This window comes from Psittacula echo, assembly GCF_963264785.1.
Source record: "Psittacula echo genome assembly, chromosome: 5".
Taxonomy (NCBI): Eukaryota; Metazoa; Chordata; class Aves; order Psittaciformes; family Psittacidae; genus Psittacula; species Psittacula echo.
In genome coordinates, this window is record NC_137739.1 from 3,688,833 (window position 1) to 3,710,908 (window position 22,076).

At 48.9% G+C, this 22,076-nt stretch overlaps 1 protein-coding gene across 3 annotated transcripts in view; it reads left to right on the forward strand.

Moving 5' to 3' along the window:
- The first annotated feature begins 854 nt into the window (after nt 1-854).
- RNF216 (ring finger protein 216) overlaps nt 855-22,076 on the forward strand; it is a 79,967-nt gene continuing 58,745 nt past the window's right edge. The window contains exons 1-6 of one of the 3 annotated variants that reach the window (XM_080619872.1): nt 855-877; nt 1,301-1,483; nt 15,655-15,780; nt 17,312-17,442; nt 18,521-19,369; nt 21,119-21,195. In XM_080619872.1, coding sequence (XP_080475998.1) covers nt 15,714-15,780; nt 17,312-17,442; nt 18,521-19,369; nt 21,119-21,195 — 1,124 coding nt within the window. In that variant the 5' untranslated portion in view covers nt 855-877; nt 1,301-1,483; nt 15,655-15,713. Of the gene's footprint in view, nt 878-947; nt 1,029-1,300; nt 1,484-15,654; nt 15,781-16,090; nt 16,207-17,311; nt 17,443-18,520; nt 19,370-21,118; nt 21,196-22,076 lie in introns of those variants that run through there. The other 2 variants (XM_080619871.1, XM_080619873.1) reach the window with 2 other exon arrangements.

The window sequence follows — 22,076 nt, forward strand, 5'->3', positions numbered from 1 at the left end:
GCCATTGGCCTTCCCCACATGCATTGAGAAACCAGTCTCAATGGAAGTGGGATTTGTCCCTCTGCCCCACAGCCTTTCCCACTACCCCAGAGCACCCTCCCCATTGCTGCAGATGGATCATTTCCAATGAGATTTGGGGTTAATTCCTATTCTTGTTTGGTTTTCCCCTTCTCCTGGGTCTCTCCAGTCTGCAGTGCTGGTTGGGGGGCTTCATGGGGGTGGGATGTGGCACTGCCTTCAGCCTTTTTGCGGGGTTCAGCTCCCCATAACCAGCTCTCCAAAGGGGAATTGAATGCAATCAGGAACTCGGTGATGTCCTATCCCCAAACCTGCTCTGGCCCAGATGGGGGGGGGGGCGTAGGGTACGAAGAGTCCTTGGAACCAGCCTGGGTCCTTTCACCCACCCCAAGGGCAAAGCATCCCCATAGGCGACCTGCACTCCATAGGGACTTCCCCTCCTAGGGCCGGACACCCCATAGGGCTCCTATAACTCGCCCCACAGTGGAGCACCCCTATAGGAGACCTGCACCCTGCATCAGCAGAGCACCCCTATAGGGTTCCTGCATTCCATAGGGCTCCTGCACAACCCCCCTCAGGAGAGCACCCCAATAGGGGTCCTCCACCCCATAGGGGACCTTCCCCCCCAATAAGCACCCCATAGGGGTCCTCCACCCTATAGGGGACCTTCCCCCCGATGAGCACCCCCATAGGAACCCTACACCCCCCCCCACATCGAGCACCCCACGGGGATCCTGCCCCCCCCCGGAAGCACGTGCAGCTCCTCGCCCCGCCCCTTCCCCTTATGCCCCGCCCCTCCCTAGCCGCCCGCTAGAGGGCGGTGCCGCCTGGAGGACCGCCCGCCGCCGCCGCCTCTATGGTAAGTCCAGCCTTAGACCGGCTCCTCTCGGTGGGGGTGGGCTGCCCGTCTCTCTCCCTCTCCCTCCGCTCCCCGCCGCCGCTCTCTATGGTGCGGGGCGGGCGGAAGGAGCCGGGCCGCGGCGGTTCAATGAAGCGGGGCGGCGGGCGCGGTGAGTGCGGCCGGGATCCCCTGGGCCTCGCCTCCCCTCAGCGCGGGGTCCCTGGGGGCCGGGGCCCTCCCTCCCCGCTTCACCTCAGCGCCAGGGGCCGCTGCCCCGCTCCCCATTCACCTCAGGGCCGCTCCCCGGCCCCCCTCAGGCCCCGGGGTCAGTGAGTGGCTCTGGGGAGGCCCCGGGGTCCCGCTGTCCGCTCCCCATATAATAGTAATAAGGCAATGAGGGGGGTTCTATCTCCATGGGGTCTCCTGACCGGTTCGTTGCAGGTACCGTGGGCTGAAAGCCACCGTCGGCTGCCGGAGCTGGTGGGGAGAGGCGGATGTAAACTGTGCTGCTGCTCTGCCGACCTTGTTGTGGAAACACTTGGTGCCGCTGGGACGTTACAGACGCTGCTGTGGGGAGGGAACCCAAAACGCGGCTGGACACGGAGCACAGGGGCTGTGTAAGAGGTATTCCTCCTCCTCCCCTTCCTTCTCCTCTTCCTCCCCCTTCTCCTTATCGATTCGAGTGCTTGGTGGCAGAGAGCAGGCGCTGGGAGCTCTGATGTCCATAGGGCTTTTACAATAGAGATGACTGATGGGTGCTCCTCCATGGCTGGAGGAAGGTCAGAGTTTCACGGGGGTGTTCGGAGGCTGAAGAGCTCCAGTGTGCTCCAGGAGCAGTGCTCCTGCATGGTCTGTGTAGTGCTTCGGCATGGGGGAAGGTCGGCTTGAAGAGTCACTGTCACCCCCCTGGATCCATTGGCACTGGGGCTGTGCTCGCTGGGCACACAACGGCTGCTTATGGCCGCAAATCTGGCCCGAGAGGTTTGCATTCAGGATACGTTTTCCTTAAGCAAATATTGCCAATGTTTGGGAATGACTGAATGCCTGTTTGAAAGGTACGCAGTATGTTCTTCATATCTCGCCTTTGCTTTGTGCCCTGAAGTGTTGTCTTCAGATGCCTTCGAATACTTAAAGTCTTACTAAAAGATACTCATGCCAGAAGCATAGATTTTGTATGAATAAGTTCAGTTGTTGATGTTCCTGTTCAGTGTCCTGGCTGCTGGTTAAGGAAGGGGCAGTTTCGGAGGTAAAGCGTTATGGTTTGGGCACTGTTCTGAGACCTCTGTGGTTGCTGATGTTGCTGCTGTTCACTTTCTGTTTCCATTTCCTAGGCAGCACGCCGAGGGGCTATAGCTCAGTTCTGTGTGTGTGCTTTTCCCTGCATCTTCTGCTGTGTTTCTATTCCAGCCTTACGGAACAGCACGCTCCTCTTGCTTTATTCTGGGCAACAATCCTAAAAGCAAGAGCTTTTTTGATGGCTGAAAGGCACAGAGGAGCCTTAATGCTAAGACCTATGAGTAGATCCCTGTTTGTTCTGTCCCTGTGCCGGCTGGTTCCTCTTCCTTACAGTCGCTGCTATCTCATGGATGTACTCTGGAGCTGTTGCAGGTTTCCTGCAGGAGAAGGCAGGCGTTCCCCCATCAGGTGGATGGACTGGACTTTGCATGCTCAGTTATAAAGTGGCCTCCTCCCTCTTCCAGAGAGGATGGTGCAAGGTCTCTTGATTTCCCTCCAGCAGCCTCTTTAGAAGCTGAAGGGGGATGTTTGGGAGCCCTCCTTCTGCAGACCCAAATCCTGAGCACATTCTGGCACATCCCTGTACTTGGGGCTGTGGGAGCATGCAGCACAAACCCTGTGGTGGTACCCATCTTCTTTAGGACTAGCAGAAGTGCAGGGACAGCTTTTCCTTACAGAACTGTGGGATTTACAGCTTTAATCAGAGCTTTCCATTTCCAGGCTGAATGCTGTGCAGAAATTCCACTGCTTTCCATGAGGCCTTTCCATGCTGTAAACATCTTAATAGCTTTCATGTGCTGGGTGTCTGCATGGTGTGAGTAGATGTTATTAACAACCGTCTTAACAGGAGTTTTTGCCTGGAATACCAAGGCTTGGGAAAGACCTCAGACCAGCTTCCTGAAGGGGATATGTAGAGATGTTCAGTGTGTTTGGTAGCGCTGCGTGTTGGTAACGGGCCTTCTTCCATCTCTTTTCCTTTCCTTCCTAGGATGCTTTCCCATTGGCCTGGCTGCAGGCATCCCTCCTTAAGTCAGGGCATAAATAACAGCACCTGGAAGAGCATTTGAGGCAGGTTTCATGTTGATAAGGTACATTTGGGTTCCAGCAGGGTGCTGGCAGCCTGTTCCTGAGCTTGTGCTTCAGGAGCTGCCTCGGAAGTCCAAATTCCTGGGCAGAGCAGTGCTTTGTCTGCTGGAGAATGCAGTGGGCGTTACTGCCGGCGGAGAGCACTGGCACCGGGGCTTGGGCTTTGAAATTGGACACACAGCCCTAAAAAGTCCTGTGGCAAAAATAGGTGGAGCGAGCACCGAGCACGGAACCGGAGCCAGGCAGGAAGCATATGCCAGGGGCCAGGAGCTGAGTAACAACCTGGAGGAGCACAAACCCAAGTGTGGGAGAGGCGGAAGAGCCCTTTGGGTGCCTGCTGGAAGAAGCTCCCATTCATGAAGTTGGAATGGGTGTCTTTATTTCTTTTTAAAGCCCATTGTGAGCGGTTTGCTGTGTTGGGGCTCACCACTGGCTGCATTCTTCTTGGGACAGTCAGAGCTGTGCTGCTAATTCCTCTCTTGAGAAGCTTGGAGGGGGGTTTTCTGCACATGGATTTGGTCTGTGGAGATGTTTTAAGCCTCTATTTAAATCACTGCATTCAAACATAATCTTAACTAGTTAAAGGAGAGGCATTAATAGTCTGTGTGTGCACTGAAGTGGTTTGTATTGCTGTGGGGAGATGGGTGGGCTTTCCATGCTGCTACATGTGACTTCAATTGCTCCTAGTAGGATCTATCCCCAGTAGGGAAAGTGCCTTTTCTTCATTCCATAAGCAGTGGAAGGTGTGCAACATGCAGCTGACTCCAGTTATCTTCCAGGAGATAAGGTCATTTGTGTGTGATGTGGTAGTTCCTGTGTTTGAAATGGAGCTGAATAGTGTGCTGATCCCCATTAGTGTGCTGAGGAGTTTGTTTTAACCAACTTACTGGGAAATTTGGGAAATGAGGGGTGGGGAGGGCAGGGAGAACAGGAAAAAAGCCACTTAGCAGTGACCTTGTGCCTTGGATAAGTTATCCTTGCCAAAGCACTGTGATGTGAGATAATAAGGAATGTTTTTCTGAGCTGGGGTAATCTTGTCCTCAGCTGCATTCATATCTCTCTCATTGAATTTCAGGTTTATTTTGGAATATCTCAGGAGTGCTGTTTTTCCACTGGGTCAGTGCTTAAAGAGCTTTTTTTAAACTACCTTAAGAGCTAGTCTTCAAATCCTTGAGAAAGCTGAATTCCTGAGGACTATATACAGTATTCCCTCTGAAAAACAGGGCCTTGAGCAACCTGCTCTAGTGGAAGTTGGCCCTGCCCACGGCAGGAGGTTGGAACTGGATGAGCTTTAAGGTCCTTTCCAACCCAAACCATTCTATGGCACCTTTCTCCTACCCAGCAGCACTGCTGTTGTTCCCTGCCTGTGTTTGGGAGGGGAACTGTCAGTGCATGAAGCACTTGGCTTTGGGGAAAGATTTCAACACGAGGCAGCTGGGAGTCCTGCTGCCCTCTCATAGTGTTTCTGACCTAGGGAACTGAAGTGAAACCTGGCTTCCCTGCTGGCTTTGGGGGAGCCCAACTCCTTTGCTGTCACCAGTGGTGCCTGTCTGTTGACGGCGAGACTTCTGGTCACTGCTATCATCACTCATTACAAGCGGCAAAGTCGAGGAGGTGAAATCAATCTGGAAGCAGATGTAGGAGTCAGGGTGACCTGGAATGTTTTCAGTTGGCTTTTGAGGCCAAGCGCTGTGTTGCTGACACTTGGTTGCTTACCTCTGTAAGGAGCCCAAGCTACTGTTTGCGTTATTCAGATAACCATTTGGTCCTAGGTTTGCAGAGGCAGCATGTGATGTTATTCTGTAGTATGAGGTGATTAGGATTTGGACTGGCTGGAATCTTTGGTTAGGGAATATATGGACGGTAAAGAGCCTCATAGTAATGTATTTTGTCTCAAGAACTTCTCACACAAGGCCTCTGTGCTGCTTTGGCAATACTGACGTGCTCTTATCAAGCTGTGGGCACTTACTGCTCTTTCTGGATTGGAGATAGGAACCACAGCGGTTGGCATTTTGCAGCCTTTGCAAAAGCAAAGCTGGGAGAGCACATTTACACTTCTACTCCCCAAATACCATCCCAAAGACGTGCTGCATTTGTACACTTGATGGAGGAAGGGAGAGGAACCTCTCCCTAATGTGTCTTGCTTGAAGGTACCTGGAGGCCAGAAGTAGCAGAAGGAGCGCTTACTCCGTAGCTGTGACAAGTACAAAACGCTGTTGGCTGAAGGTGTTGCAGTGGGGTAGAGTGGCACAGGTGATGATGGTGACTTTCCTTCTCTCCCTGCTCTCGCTGTAGTGTTCTGTAGTTCAGTTTGAAGGAGGTGACAGCAGCAGCAGCATGGAAAGAGGCAGGAAGAGTGGCTCTCTCCCTCCCAGGAAAGCAGCGGTGTATTGCATCTCATCCCTCCCCTGCTGCTCGCATTTCCAGCTGCAGAGGAACAAGACCTGCAAGAGCCATCAGCAGTAACTTGGCCAGCATAAATAGTTCATGTCCTCTCTGTCTATATTGTTAAACCAAAATCCTATTGTACTGGAGAAGGCTTCATTGTGTATAAACTGGGAGGTGCCCTTGGATCAGCCAGGACTAGCAGAGACCAGCTTGCAATGGCTGGAATGCACCTCGAACACAGTGGCTGAGGAGTGCTCCTCAGCTTAGTGTTTGTATGTTTGGTTAGCAGTTTGTGGCTGCTTTTACTGTCTCTCCATCCCAGATGGTGAAATAATGTTTGATGTACTGTTGCAACACCCAGGAAAAGAATTTATATGCTGCTCTGTGAAGGCTTCAACAGTGTTGGACACTTGACTGTGATGACTAAGGGGTAGCACGCAAATTTGCATCCTGGAAACAGGCATGTCCTTAGCAAATGGTTTGGCTCTAGCCTGTGTAACCTCTTAGGAGTGGCCTGTAGTGGCTTTTGTAGTCTTACATATGTGAAATGGTTGTTTGCCATGGGCTAAAATTGTTGTGTTCCTAAATCTGTGTGGCTGTGGACCTGGAGAATTAATGTGCAGCGCTTCTTTCCTTGCTTTTTAGCTGGCCAGCTGATAATACATTCATTTGTGAGCTGTAGTCATCTCGGAAGAGAATAAAGCTTCACATAGAGCACCTCTAAATCCGGCCATGAGCTGCTTTCATTGGGTTTAATTGTGATGCAGTGGTACACCTCCCTCCAGTACAACCCCTTTGCTTTTCTGCTATTCTAACATATTCTGCCTCAGCCCTGCAGTGGCCACTGCCACATGATGTGGATGAGGTCAGGCTGGACAACTGTCAGGAGCCTGGATGGCTGCCCTTGGTTCTTGCTTGCTGGCCTGGAATTAGTTGGCCACAAGGCTGCAAATGAAACTCAACCCAGCTTTACAACAGTGATGGCTGGAAAATCTTATCACAAGGGGTCATTTGAGCAGTAAGGACATAGTTACTGTGGGTTGGTGACCATACTTCTCATGCAGGAGTTGTTGGGTGCAATAGGAAGCTTTTTTGTCTCTTTCCATCAGGAATTAGTGCAGTGCGGACTTGCTGCCCAGGTATTGTGTGTGCCTTGAAAGCTTCCTGTTGGTGTTCTACTCAGTAAATAAGGCAGTTTAAGACCTGTTTCACTGCAGAACTTGGCCTGTTGGCTCACTCTATTTCTTGTACACATTTAAGCCCTTCAACTGAATGTGCAAAAGCACCTTTGAAAGGCAGGGCTGGATCTTGGACTTAGGAGTGCAATAGAGTCTGAGCGCTAATTAGGTATCAGCTGTGGTTGCATCCTGTCAACTGTTAGGCTGCAGTTTAAGGTCTTCCCCCTTCTTGCAGTTTATTTTAGCATCTTGGTTCTCCTGTTTCTGCCCTGGTGGATGTGTGAGGATCTGATCTGAATCCTCAGGAATGGTTTTCCAGGCCATTTCTTTTCAAAGGTGATTCAAATGCTGGTGGAGCTCAGCATGAGAGGAGGTGACAAGCTGTGGTGTTGGAACGGGACCATCTTAAGCAGGTATTGCAATGAAACCCTTCTTAACATGAAGCCACAGCTTCTGGCCACTGACCTTTGGAACTGTGGCAGTGTAGATGCTTAACAGGGCTCATAAATAAGGCACGGCTGCAATAACCGGAATACGTAACTTGGGAAGCTTCATTCTGTTTGGAAGCTCCTCATTCTGGGATGTTTGACACTAGGATGGTTGGTGGCAAGCTTTGAAGTCAATAGTTCTAAAAGTACTGTGCAGATCAGCACAGAAACCTTCCTTTTGGAGGGGGTGCACTGCTGCAGGAAGTCAGGTGTCTTTCCCTTCTGTGCCACCTCAAGGTCAAGTGTGGGCATTTATCTTGTCAGCAGCTTTGTGAAAGGAGGTGAGGTGCCTTTTGCAGGCTGCAGCCTTGGAAGCAGAGTTTCTTGTGATAGGTTAAGGCACGTCTAAAACAAAATAGAGTAAGAAATACCCCCTTCCTGTCCACATTTGCTCCTACTGGGGTCCTTCTGCTGTTGCTAGCTGATGCGGTTTCTGCAGTCTGTAAAAGCATGATGTAGGTACCCCTCTTAGTAAGAAAGTTTGGGGTTGAGCTTTGAAGCCTTCCTGTTTTACAATGCTGTTTTACAAGGGCATGAATTGACAGGAGAAGTGGCACTGGCTTTAAGCTGAAAGGGGGGAGATTTAGGTCAGACATGAGGCAGAAGCTCTTCCCTGTGAGGGTGCTGAGGCGCTGGCACAGGGTGCCCAGAGAAGCTGTGGCTGCCCCATCCCTGGCAGTGTTCAAGGCCAGGTTGGACACAGGGGCTTGGAGCAACCTGCTCTAGTGGAAGGTGTCCCTGCCCGTGGCAGGGGTCGGAGCTGAATGAGCTTTAAGATCCCTTCCAACACAAACCTATGATTGTTTTTTTTTTCTCTGGAATACAACTTCCCCAGGTGCAGCTTAGATGGTTTCTATGGCTTCAACATCTAGGATGCCGTTGCAGCCTATCAATCCTTTGTGACTTTGTGAAGGGGACTTATAACGATGCTGGAGAGGGACTCTGTGACTTTAAAGTCCTCTGGCTGTTACTGCTACTCAAACTGACTCTTTGGGCTTTCTAACCCTCTTGGCTTTGATCTAGCTAGTCCCTTACAGCTGCTTTTAACATCAGCTTGCATGCTGTGTGTATCTTGTCTGTCTCCTCTTGCTCCCAGTGCCCCCAGCAAACAGAGCTGCAAGCCGAGCAGGCTGCTGGTTGCTCTCTGTGTGAAGGTCAGTGCTGTGGCCTGTCCCAGGGTTACTCCATCCAGCAACCTTAAACTCCTTTATTTCTCTGTTTCCTCTCCAGTGTAAAACTGGAGTTGGTAACCTGAAAGCTCCTGAAGATGTGCATCCAGCTTCTTAACTCCTGAAAAGCTTGTGCTTGGTTCGCTTTGTTGTATCTTTTAAAGATGATATTCAAGATCCTTTCAAAAAGGGAAGAAAACACTAAGGATTTGGAGAGGAAACGCTGCATCCTTTCTTCGGGAGGGCTCTGTGAAGTACAGACAGCAGAGAAGCACTCTCATGTATGTCCTGGGGCAGGCAGGGCATTTCCCTTGTTCTTTTCTGTGTGGCCGCTGGGTTGATGGAAAGAGGAGGCAGTTGCAGTTCATGTTATGTAGAGCTGGTAGTTGTGGCAGTGTTAAACCCACACATTATGGGTTTAATAAAGGAGCCTCTGCCTCCTTCTCTTGGGATCCACGTGAGTGCAGGGCAAGAAAACTGGAAGCAGAACTCACTGCGGAAGCAGCAAAGCTGCAAATCCCATGGTTTCACGTGCTCTTCTGTTTGCCCCCACCTTTACGCCACAAAATCAGAACAAAACAGCTCTGTTAAATGATGCTTTGGGAGGTAGCCTGAGCCCAGAGGGGTTGGTTTTGCTTGCTTGTGCTGCTGCAGTGAAGGGCTGGGCTGCTTGTGTCTGAATTGTGGCCTGAACATGAAAGCTGGCACCTGTGTTTGTGGTGGGGAGGGAGGTTTGGGATTGTGGGGATTATCCTGGCTGCTTTTGCACATGCCACAGTGGTCTGAGGGAGGCAGAGTAGTCCCCTTCACAGGAGCTTCCTGCAGAGACACTTCTTCCCTCAAAGCCTTACATTTTCCCTTTGCTCTTAAAACGAGCTGCTCGAGGCAATGGCGTTAAGTCGCTTTCTAACCACACCTTGTAAACCTAATGCTTCATTTAGGACTCAATCTGATAGGGGAGGCAAATGCCTGATCCAGAGCTCCCTACCCCTTGTGCAGAGGTTTTTGCATACATCAGAATGAGCAGCCTCGTGCTGGTCAGAGATATGAGGCTACAGAGCCCTGTTATTCAGCAGGACTGAGAGGGGTCATGGGAAGGCACAGGAGCATCCGGCACTTGACCTTGATGCCAGTCGTCAGGGAATAGCTTGAAGGCATCAGGAGCTTTGAGTTGAATTGAATTAGTAGTTGCCCATTTTTGGACACCAAATAAATCTGTTTCAACACAGCCTTTCTATTTTAGAGAGGAGCTCGCAGAGCAGGGATGGGTTTTGCTGGGAAAACTGCTATCCTTGGAGGTAAATAGGATAAAACAGGAGAGGTTTCTTTTCTCTTGTACTGGATAGATGCAATAGAAATGGAGATTGGGTATTTAAAAGGATCATGATTAAGAGATACCATGACCTTAATGGGGTGGTGAGCTGCAGGTGAAGTGGATGAGAAGTCCTGTGGCGTACACACTATTGAGATGTTTCCTGGAAGTCCAAAGTTGACTTGCAAAATGGGAAAGGTATTGTTAGAAACCCAAATAATCCTTAAAAATCTACTCTTTTCATGGCTCCTGACAACAATATTCATGGGGCTGAAGCAGTAGCAGGAAAGCAGTAGCACACAGATGCAGCTCATGCCCTGTTAATCCATAGCTTTTCTTCCCAAAATACTCTCTGATGCGTTCTTGGAATGCTGTTGACTGAGGATTGGCTGGAAAAATGCACAGCAGAGATCTGAATGGGGCTCCTACACAGGGTACAGGTGCTGCTCCTTGAGTAGGAGAGGGTGAGGAATAGGGAATGTGAAGTTGTGATTGCTACCAGAGAAGCTTGAAGACTCGCTGTCCTTCTTCTCCATCTTAGCGATGTTCTAGCCTGGAGCACTGCTTCTGGAGCCAGGTATGATGCTGGTGTGGCTGCAGAAACAGTGGCTACTCTGAGATATCTTCTGAACAGTTTGTGTGTTGCCCATCTCGTAGGTATGGGGAGGTGACGTCCAGCTTGGATTTACTTGCCGCAAAATGCTTTATGTTTCCTGATGGTTTGGTGTGGTAAAATCAATTCTCTGCCTTTCTGCAATGCTCCCTGGCTCTTCGTGGAGGAAAAAATGGTTCACTTCAGCTTCTGTTCCTTGATTTTTCTCAGATCTCAGGAATCCTGTCTCCTCAGAGGGTGTATGTGTCTCTCCTAAATCAATGGGTAAAACAAGCCAACTGCTAGTTCATTGTGAAACAGGCGGTGTTTTAATGCATACAGGTGAATTCTGGTATTGACTCTCTTGAATGTTTTGGGTTGGAAGGGACCTTAAAGCTTTTTAAAGCAGTTCCAACCCGCTGCCATAGGCAGGAACACCTTCCACTAGAGCAGGTTGCTCCATGCCCCATTTGCTAAATGAACATTGTGCCCCTTCAGCACATGCTACATGTCCACAAATTGCTGGCAGAGCTACATGGATGCAGTTGTTGTAAATCTATGCCTGTTCTGTGCTCCTAAGAGGAGCTTTTGGGCAATAGCTGTAGCTGGTTGTGCTGTTTTCCTGGCAAGCAAACAGGAGGAAGCCAGGAGGCCTTGCCTGCGAGCTGCTGCCCATATTCTCCTGCTTTCAGGAGGCCAGGAGCAAGGCTTTGGGATGAGGCCAGGAGCAAGGCTTTGGGATGAGCCCCGTGCTTTTGTTCTGGTGGCATTTCCCACTTTTGCCTGAGCTGGGGGCTGGCCTCTGTGCCAACCTGCTCAGCAGAAGCCCTGCTGCAGGTCCACATCTTAACCTCTGCCTTTATTCCTTTGCAAGGTGTGATGCAGTGGTGATCACTTTGTGCATAGCAAATACAACTTGTTGAGCCCAGCGGTTCTTGTCAGGCTTATGATCAGGGGATTTCTGATTTCCAGTTGGGATGCTGTTGCTTGACATGATGTTAAACTCTCCCTGCTTTTTCTAAGTGACTGTTAGAAGGAGCAGCCCCCAGTGCATCGTGTGAACCCTTTGAAAGGTTTCAGTGCCATGCTGAGAGTAAGTCAGGCTGGTTTATTCCCCGTCTGTGGAGCTTTTCTTGTTTTAAGGGCTGAATTTTGAGCTTTTCACTTTGCTGCTTGTCACAAGCCATGCATTATTTAAGCACCTTCTCTTTGTTTTAGCAGCTTGAAACAAGCCAGGAATTCACCTTGCTCGCAGGCTACCAGCAGACACGTTTGCTGCCAGCAGGCAGAAAGTAGGAGTTGGTGCTCTTCTGTCAACGTAGGTGAGCAACAGTGGTGTTGCTGTATGGGGAGAGGCTAAAACACACAATGGTTTGATGTTGCTGACATCTCTTTTAAGTCGCTCTTTCCTTTTTCTCCCTCCATTCGGTTGGGATTTCAGTTCCTACCTCCCCTGCAGTGCTTTCTGTCTACTCCTGTTGCCTTGAGCTAGAGCTAGAAAAGAGCACTTTGAATCTAATCCCATTTTGGGGATATGGGAGTTCAAGATTTCAAATACTATAAGTAGGGGGGAAAAATACACTACAGTGTGTCTGGGAGGGGGGTCTCCCCTCAACTGTCACTTCAGATTCCAGCTCCATCAGAAGATGCTCATTGCAGCACGAATGTGAGGTGGAGGGAGCAGATTTGAGTTCTGCTCCAATTACTGCAGTCCAGAAACGCCTGCCTATACCAGGAGTTTAAATATATTCACAGTACTGATGCTTGCTATTTTTAGGTTGGGCTAAAAATATGCAATGTGGGCTTTGCAGGGATTTTGAATGGGGTTTGGAAATCCTTGTGAGGCATCCCTGTCCATGGCAGGGGGTTGGAAGGAGATGATCCTTAAGGTCCTTTCCAACCCAAACCATTCCGTGTGCACCTGAGACCTGCTCCACCTCTTACAGCAGATCCATCAGCTTTTAGTAGTGGTTGGGACCAGTGATTTTGTGACTTCCATTTTGGCATGTGTGAGAAGCTTGTTTGGGAAGAATGTGTGACTTCAGTTGTAGGTCTGAGATGTGCTTCAGGGAACAGTTACACACAAGTCCCTGATGGCCTCTCATCTTCCCGTTAGCTGTTGTGTTAATGGATTCTTCTCCTCGCAAGTTGCTGTAGGAAGAACCTTAATGGGGAGGATTTTGCAGCCTGGGCAGGGAAACAACTTGGATGTGCAGCGTCATGAATACATGGAGTAATGTGGAACACAGAGGGGAGCTTTGGGGGTCTTCACTGTGCTGTCAGTGGGTGCCTTTGAAACTGCGACAGGAGGTTTGTGTCACCTGGGTACTGCATAGGGATTCAAGTCCCAAATCCAGTTTGTGCTGTAATGCAGGTGGGAGCCTTTAAGGAAAAGGGAAAACCAACAACAGCAAAGCAAAGTATCTGCCTGCAGCCAGGTCTTTTAAAGCAATTCTAGTATCCTGTCCTTGACTGTATTGCACAGAAAGCTGATGGGCATGTTAGAGCTTGGTTACTTACACATAGCTTTATTCTTCACCTATAAATAGGCACTGAAATCACTGAGGTAGTGTGGAATAGCTTCTTCCCATCTGTCTTGCTCTGTTGTTTATGTAGGCAAAGACCTGGCTTTGATCTTGTTACTTCACATTCTTGGCAGCCTAGTGCTAGAAACATGAACAAACTTCTTATTCATGCCACTGCATGGAACTGGCCCATGCTCACAGATAGTTGTTTAAACTAGAGCTCTGTACTGAGTTATTGACAAAATGAATTGCTAGCTCTCTTTGGAAGCTTGGCTTTTCCCCTCAAAGCAGTGCTTTATTAAGCTGCTTGGGCTCTTCTGCAGTCTGTTTTGAAATAGAGAAGTGGTATATTGCCAGTTCTTTCCAGGCTTGGCTTTTCTGTTGTTGTTGCCTTGACTGTGTATTGCAGTTAATGCTATTTATTCCTGCTTTTAAACCACCATAGGTCTTCTGATAGTGTGTGTGTCTGTTATCCCAAATCTCATTTCCTGTGCCTTTTCTTGATGCACAAGGTTGAAGTGTATGAGTTCCTCTCTACGGGAGCCAGCATTGTCTATGGAGAATATGGCTTTAACCTCAGTTTTGTGGCTTATCCCTTGCTCTTGGATGTGAACAGCTCTGGCTTTTAGTTGGAGAAAGCGCTAATTTGGAAGAAGACTTCTTGGTGACTGTGCTGAGCATTTGTGGTGTCGACTCACTCACACGTACACACATCCCCTGCTGCTAACACCCTGCATGCCACTGTAGGGGAGAAATATCCAAGCCACTTAGCTTTGCACAGAGCAAATCCAAGCAGACATCTGTCTAGCCGCTGTCTGTACCCCTTGATGCTGCAAGAGATGATTTGTGGCTTCCATGAACGTACTTGTTCCTTCACAGCCGGCTTTGGAATAATCCTTCTCTTCTTGCCTGCCAAGAGGTTCCTTGGTTGAGCAGGAGGCTGAGAGAGGTGGGTGATAGCAATGCAGGGGCTGTTGGCTATTGCAAAGGGTGCTTTTGTAGGACCAACCTGCTAGGAGGCAGAAGTGGTTGGCGTGGGTACAAGAGGCCTGAGTGCCTCTCCTGGCCCTGCTGCCAGCCTGCTGGGTGGCCTTGGCCATGCTGGTCCTTTCTGTGCTTTCATTTCTCCATTTTTTAGATGGCAAGAAGCACATTGATCTTGTTTTCTGAGGTACTGAGAGGGCTAAGGGTGGAAAAATGCTGTGCAGGACTAGGTGGTAGCCAAACTCCTTTTAAGAATGAGTTCACAGGGCTTTTATACCAAGTATGCTGACAGTGACCCAGCTACTGAGCTGCAGCTCCAGCTCTTCTCTGCACTGATGAGAATGGTGCTTCCATGCCCTTCTAGCAAACAAAGATTGATTTCTCCTTGCTTGTAAAGCAGAAGCTGAAGAACCCAGTGGAAGCACTCCCAAAAGCTTGCTTTTGGAACATGTTTGAAGCATCAATATGCCCATGATTCTCTTGTGCTTACTGGAAATAGGGTGTGCTACTGAGGTTACAGGGCTCAAATATGTAGGAGTAGTTGCATATTTGTAGTAATGCTGGTTAAAGAGGCCTTTGCAGTTCCTTTAGCCCAATGTCCCGCTCAAATCTGAACCATTCCCCAGGTGAATGGGGCTGTTTGTAGCCTTGAGAACCTTTATGGTGGAAGTTCCCCCTGGAGAAGGCTGGTTCAGCACTGCGCCGTGCTGCAGGCACCTTTTAGGTGTGTGTTAAGCAAGTGTCCTGCCCTGAAATGGAGAAAAAGCTGCCTCCATCTGTCAGCTTAAATCTCCCCTCTGTCAGCTTAAAGCCATTCCCTCTCATCTTGTCACTACAGGCCCTTGCAAAAAGCCCCTCTGCAGATCTCTTATAGGCCCCTTCAGCATTCCTTTGGAAGACTGCTCTAGGGTCTCCCCTTAAGGAGCCTGCTCTTCTCCAGGTTGACCAAGCCCAGCTCTCTCAGCCTGGCTCCAGAGCAGAGGTGCTATTTGTGGTAAGAAAACATGCTCTGCAGATGCGATTTGTGCCTGCACTGTGAACAAATCACACACTTCTATGCTGCCCTGCCAGGGCTACAGCTGCCTTCCGACGTGCCAACAACATGGACATCATGGTAGTGAGCTCAAAGCATCTCTGGTCCCTCTGCAGTTGTGCCTCAGCCTGGCAGCACCCAAGGGAGTTGAGGGAGCGATGCTGGTGTCTCCATTTCAGCAATGATCAGCACTTCATGGTCCTGCTCCTCGGCAGCAGAACTGTCAGATCTGACCCATAATAATGACTGTTCACCTCAGTGCTGGTGTTTCTGCAACACTGGAGCATGGCAGGACTTTATGGGGATGGTTGCAACGACATCAGCTGGTACATCTGAGATGCCGGCTTATGTGGTGTTGCCCTGTGGCAGCTCAGGCAAGTGGCTTTTGCTCCTCATTGTTAGATGGTGGCAGAAATGCCACTATGTGAGTTGATGCATCCGGGTTTTGACCTCTCGGAAACAGGAGATACACATCTGGGGAGGGTTGGAATGCTGGCTGGACAGAATTGCGTCTCCCCATCCACCCCTTTATGTGACTGCATAGCTATGAGCATCTTTGTGTCTTCTCCAGAGAGGCTTCTTGGGCCTGGTTGCGCTCCTCAGTTGGCTGTCTTGACTGTGAGGACAGGAAATAACAGAAGCATGTCTGCTTTTAGAGGTGGCACAGAAAAATACCTTTATGGAGTGGCTGTGCATGGGGAGCCAGGAGGGCCCCTAAAGTTCTGGCACCTTATTCTTGGGAAAGCCAGATTAGGATGCTGCTGAGTTTGCCTTACTCTTGTCTGGCTTTACTTTGTCTTGTAGTTCCTCGCGTGAGCCTGACTGTGCCTGAACACTGACACTTCTGAGTGCAGCTCCTTAAAATGGCAGAGGGAGATGGAAATGAAGAAGCCATTAACTTGAACAGCTTCCAGAGTGGCAGAGGGAAAGGTGAGTACTGGTTTGTGTGTGTTCCTGAAGTGCTCTTTGTGAAAGCTCTGCTTACAAGCAGCAGGGTTCCTCGATGCTAAACTGGGAAGAGTGCTGTTAAGGGGAAGCTGCTGGTGGTCTGTTTTGCCGTGTCATTCGCTGCTCTGTTACACTTCCTTCACAGCCACCCACTGAAAAGCCTTTCCTTTCATGCAGACATGCAAAATATTTGGCTCTTGCCTTTCTCGTGTTGTACTGCCTCAAGGCAGATTGTGAACTTCTTGGGAACACCGTGTAGAGATGAGGGGCTTCTGGTGTTCCAGCCTTCTGAGGACCTCAGAGGAGAGAGGCTGGCTCTGCATTCCTATCCACATCGGGCTGTGTGCGTTGGCACCCGTTCCTCCAAGAGTGGAATGCAAAATGATGCTTTCTGTGTATGCCTGAAAGGTGATAAATGAATGCTCATGAATACGTATGCTAAAGCATAAGCCAAAATGATGTGTCAAATCATAGGGAAAGCGTGGTTGTATGCTGTCTCTGCAGTACAGAAACCCTCTGTTTCTGCCTTGAGTGTCTCTCCTGCATTCAGCCTGGAGGAGAGAAGCTGCGTGGAGACCTCATAGCAGCCTTCCAGTATCTGAAGGGGGCCTACAAAGATGCCAGAGAGGAGCTCTTCATCAGGGACTATAGAGACAGGAAAAGGGGTGATGGGTTCAAACTTAAACAGGGGAGATTTAGGTTAGATATAAAGCAGAAGTTCTTCCTTGTGAGGGTGCTGAGGCGCTGGCCCAGGGTGCCCAGAGAAGCTGTGGCTGCCCCATCCCTGGCAGTGTTCAAGGCCAGGTTGGACACAGGGGCTTGGAGCAACCTGCTCTAGCGGAAGGTGTCCCTGCCCATGGCAGGGGGTTGGAGATGGATGAGCTTTAAGGTCCTTTCCAACCCAAACCGATTCTATGATTCCAGCAGCTCTGTTCAGTAGTATCTGTATTCCATTCTTGACAAGCCTCGAGGGACAGGGTTGTCACATAATAGCAGGGTACCTTCAGCATCCACAACCAGTGGCACTCTCTCAGCCTTGCATAAGGTACTCCTGCAAAATCACACCCTTTCAGCAGAAGCAGAATTACACAGAGAAGCTTCTCTCTCCTCTAGAATGCACTGCACATTAGCATCCCTGAATAACTGAAAGTTCAGGAATTCTGTGTGAAAACTGGGAAGCAGTCTGTGCATAGCATGTTCAGGGTACAGTTTGCAGCAGCTTGACTTGTCCTGAAGCTTGGAATAGAAGAACCTCTGCACAAATGTCAGTGAGTGTTTCATGCATGTGCTGTGGTGAGCTGTAGTTTGTGCAGGGGTTGTGCTCAGAGGAGACAGGAGAGGCTGTAACTGTGCCACAACTGCACTTGCAGAGGAACTGGTGACTTTTGAGTGCTTCTTCCCTATTGCCGCAATGCAATGCAATGCAGACTGCTTTTTGAGATGTATCAGTGCCTGTGCCCTGTGATCTCAGTTATTTACCTTGAGCAAATAGCTGACCTCATATATCCCACAGATTGGATAGACTGCAGGTACGAAGGTGTCCTGACATTGGATTCCTCGGATGAAGAATTACCTTTTCCGCTGGAAGCACCAGCGGAGCAGCAGCGTGAGGAAGATGACGATGATGTAGTCATCTTGGAAGAGGTAATTTGTCATTCCTGTACTTGCCCTGCTTTATTCATGGCCTTTATAGCCAACTCTCCTGTGAATATCTGATGCGTTCCTTTGAGAGTCTGGTCCAGTTATGGTCATTTACGCAGGATGTCTGAAATGGATGTTGAAATGTGGCATTTTGCTGGCTCTGTTTAATCATATTGTGGGCACAGGAGGGGAGATCTAGACTATTAAACTATTGTATTTAAAGTTCTAATTAACAAAGGCTGTAGCTTCTGTAAAGCTGTCTGTTGAGATCCAGAAAGATGGAGTGCTTTATAAAAGGGTGGGATGTTCCTTCAGAGGCAGGTTTTCAAACCATGCCTTATTTGACCTTGTGTGCTTTAGATCCCTTTATTCTATCCGGATTCTTGTTGGTTCTTGCAGGCACTTACATTTTTGCATAGTTACAAAGCCAGCCCACCTGATAAACCTTTCCACTGGCACAGGCAGTCACACAGAGGAGGGCCAAAGGCTTTAGCTTACATAGATTAAGTGTCTAACTTCATATCTAAGCTATATGAAGAATATATTCCACTTTTATGTTGAATTAACCAGAGGCATTGAGAAAATGGGTTCCAAAGTTGACCTTTCTGTTTCTTAGTTGAAAACAGTAGCAGAGAATATTCAGCCTGTTGGCATACAGCGGCCTGTCTGCCAGAGGCAAGAACGAGGCCAGAGATTAATGCTTTGAGCTTTGTTTTCTGGCTGTTAAGATAAATCAGTAAGCATGCAAACATGCCAGCAGTTAGTTCCTCCTTCCCAGACTGTTCTAATGGGAGGGAAATGGGAGCTGAGGTGAGTTTAGGAGATTATTCCACTCTGAAAGTCCTGTGCATGCCCAGTTCTGCCAAATGTTCTTTTAGCACCTAGGGATAGACTGAGGCTGGAATTCAGTGCAACAAAGGTACGTGGGTTGCGGTTTTACGCCTTATTAAGGGCTTTGCTGAACAGACTTAGTCTCTTTCCCATCAATAACCTGATTAGATTCAGAAGATCACCTGCAGCAAGGATTCTGCCATGCAGACAAGAACGCCTGCCTACTTACTCTTGTCTATCTTCATTTTAGACCCCAAAGCATCAGCAGCTTCCGCGTCCCAATGTCATCAGACCTGCTGCTCAATGGCAATGTGCAAACACTGTGAGAGAAGGAGGATCTAAAAGTGCTGTTGAGCCCTTGAGGAGCACATATCCTCAAGATGTGATCCCAACTCTGTCCGGCCGGGGAGACCAGGATAACCATGTGGTGGAGAGCAGTGCTGGACCAAGCAAGGGTGAGAATATGAACTTTGCATTGCAACAGCCCAGATCATCAGAGCTTAATGGCCCCGGGTTTGAACTTACAAGTAACCAGGAGCCTGGTCCAAGTTTGCTTCCAGCAATAACTACAAGCCCGCAGCCTGCTGTTAACAAAGAAATCATTATTCTGGAGGATTCAGACTTTCCACCACAACAGGAAGAAAAGGTGGAAACCCAGGGAGAGGACTTGGAGCCAGAGCAAAACCTCAGAGAACTGGCTGATGCAGGCCCTGCAGACCAGGAGATCCTTGAGGACAGCCAGCTGGATCATCCACACGTCCAGCCATTGGAAGGAGAGCCACATGCTGTAGTAAATAGTTGTGCTCCTCAGCAAGGGCAGCCTGAAGCAGACCCAGGATCTTTAAGGGCATATGGAGAGAAGGCTCCTGCGCCCGCCTTCCCGAGACCTGAACCACAGCAGGATGGGATTCCAGGTCCTGCTTCACCCCAGCCAGCACATCCACCAGAAGAAACGGGTCCACAGGCAGCGGTAGACAATGAACAGCCAGGTCCAGCATTCCCTGCACAGGGCTGCCAGGAACTTGGCTCTAGTAATGTTCCAGAACAAGGAGCTGCTGGGCAGGACCAGGACCTCACTGCGCAGCTCATCAGAGAGACAGTAAGTATTCCCAGGGTTTGCCTTCTGTGTGCATGGTATTTCCAGACAGGTTTTTCAAGGTGTGTAGTGTTTCGTGTGCTCAAAGCACAGCCCTGTTGACTTCAGCTGCAAATCCTCTTCGTTTTGGCCGAGACTCAGCTATGCAGCAGGTGAGGAGCAGGCAAGGAGTCTTGGGAAACTCTGCTTGGAAAGACTAACAGAAGTGTTGAGAGGATGTGAATGTTGAGGGCACTGTTTGCTCTGGGATGGGTTCTTGGCCAGAGAGATTTAGCAGAGTTGATGGCAGGGTCTCAAGTGAGGTGAAATAACAGGAGTCTGTTTCCTTGAAGGCTACTGCCTTCTCAGTTCTGCTATTATTCTTGTCTGGTTGATTCTTAACCCAACACTATAGAGCTGCTTAGGAATGGATGTGGAGCTAAAGGAGCAAAAGAAACATTGAACACTGGCAGAGGGATAGAGGGTGAGATAGAGAAGGCTTAGAGACACATGGCTGAGAGCCATGGCTGCTTTCAGCTGCCCCTCCTAAAGCAGTGTGGTCCATAGCTATGTTAAAGCCACCGTGGTGCTCAGGGGGTGATGGTTGCCCTTGCAGTGTGGATTTCCAGGCAGTAGCACTGAGGGATTACTGGATAAGCAGCATGAAGACTCTTATAAGTTAACTCCACCCAGTCCTTTCTGACTCTGCCTGTGCAGCTAAGCTCGAGGGGCACTAACCACAAGAATGGAACCACCAGGAAGGGTGTTCCTTCACCCTTGGGACATTCAGCAGCTTCTGTATATTTAAAAACAAAACAAAAGCGTGGTGAAGCTTCACATTTCTGTGTTTTCCCCTCCAGTGCACGCTCCTACCCTTGATTGCTAGGGAGGAAGGATCTCTCTTGATGCCTTATGAATACTTATTTTGCAAACAAGTGTATTTCACTGCATCTGTATCTCACAGCACCACTCCCATCCCCTCCAAGTCTTCCCTCCACATCCTGTATCTCGTTCTATTTGGGACAACTGGGGTTTAAGTCCCAGTCCAGCAAAATTCAGTTCTTTCCAAGCCAGACCTTGTGGATGAGTGACTTGATTTGAGATGGGGAAGTAGATACTTTTGCATTGTCAGAGTTGCTTGACAACCCTGACCCGTCCAGTCTTGCAAAGCAGAATCCATCTGGTGCAATAGTTGCAATACCTGTACAGAAACCCTTCAAGACAGCAGCAATGGGTGCTCTTTGCTACGTGGCTAATGCTGGGAAAGCTTGCACAGAAACGCCAGGAAAGGTTTGTTGTCTGATCTGATCTTGTTGCTTAATGTGTCTGGGTGCTTTTGGGTGGGTATAGGTATTGTTGGGTTTTTTCCTTTGGCTTTGGAATGTTGTATTTCAGCACACAGTCTGGAACTCCTTAATCTTCTGTCTGAAGGTAAATATTAGCTTTCCTTGTGTTGTAGATCATACCTACATGCCTTGCCTCTTTCCAGTGAGCCTGGATCGCTTGTTAGGCCAGCTGCTCATGCCTAACCTCACTACCCATGTCCTTCTTGTGAGAAAGAGATGTTAGCAGTCATCCTGTGGAGCAAAGGGAAGCCAGCACCTTGCAGTATCCATGCTGGATGGATAGAAGTGGTCTCTTGAAATCAGTTTTGGCCCTTGTCTCATGAGTGTGATAGATACACCCATAAATCTGTGTCTTTGGTGCTATTCACCAGGTTGTGCTACACGGCTCCTCTAATACCTCCATAACCTGTAGCTTTTCCTACTGTAGGAAGCAAGATTCCCAGATGTGAAGGAGGACTACATTGAAGAGCTCATCATCATCAGGAACTGCTGTGACTTAAATGTGTAAGTATAGAGCTAAGAGCCAGGGTGTATTGTGCAACAGGCTGGCTGCAGTCATGTTTCCATTTCCCCACTGTTCTAAAGCATATCCAGGCTGGGAGGCAGCACTGTGTTGATAGTGCCAAAGAGCAGGGAATTTGGTGGGATTTTTTTCCTTCTAATAGAGCTTTTCATAAAGTCTTTTTAATTCTTACATTTGTGCTGTAGCTTCTCTGCTTTTAAGATCATTTACTTATTTAAAGATTACGTATCACTTCTTAACTGTTACTAGGCTTCTTAAAAAGGGTGAATGTCAGGATTAAGGTATTGAAATGACTTCTGTAAAACATAGTAAGAAAGTGGATTGCTGACTCTTGGGTTGGAGAAGAGTTTCCTGCTTCTTAATTTCACTGTCTTTTGGCTTTTTCCAGGTAAAGATGACACTGGTTTGGACTCCCTTATTTATTGTCATCATGGTGGCTTTTATCCCCTGTGTTTAAGCCAGTAGCAGTGGTACTGTTTGAGTTCTCTCGCATCACTTTTTGCAGCTAGAATAGAGCAAACACATTTAAGGGCTGGTAGGATTGGCTCTAGGTACCTATTAAGGGACTGATTTGGTCAAGCTGAGCAGAAACAGGAGCCAAGAAGGGCAATAAAAGGAATGGAAAAAGAGGGTGAAGACGTGCTTTCCTGCTTGTGTTGGCACCAGCAGCACAGAGGGGAGAGTGGTTTGAAGTAAATCACTTGTGTCTGATGCTTGGTGGTCCCTCTCTCTGTGTTTTTGTCTCTACAGCTGTCACTGCTATCTCAAACATGTTGAAACTGGTTATTGTGTGATACAAGAATGAAGAATAGGTGTTGGTTGCCAGAGTATTCCCTCTCTTGTATTACTCCAATGCCCCTTT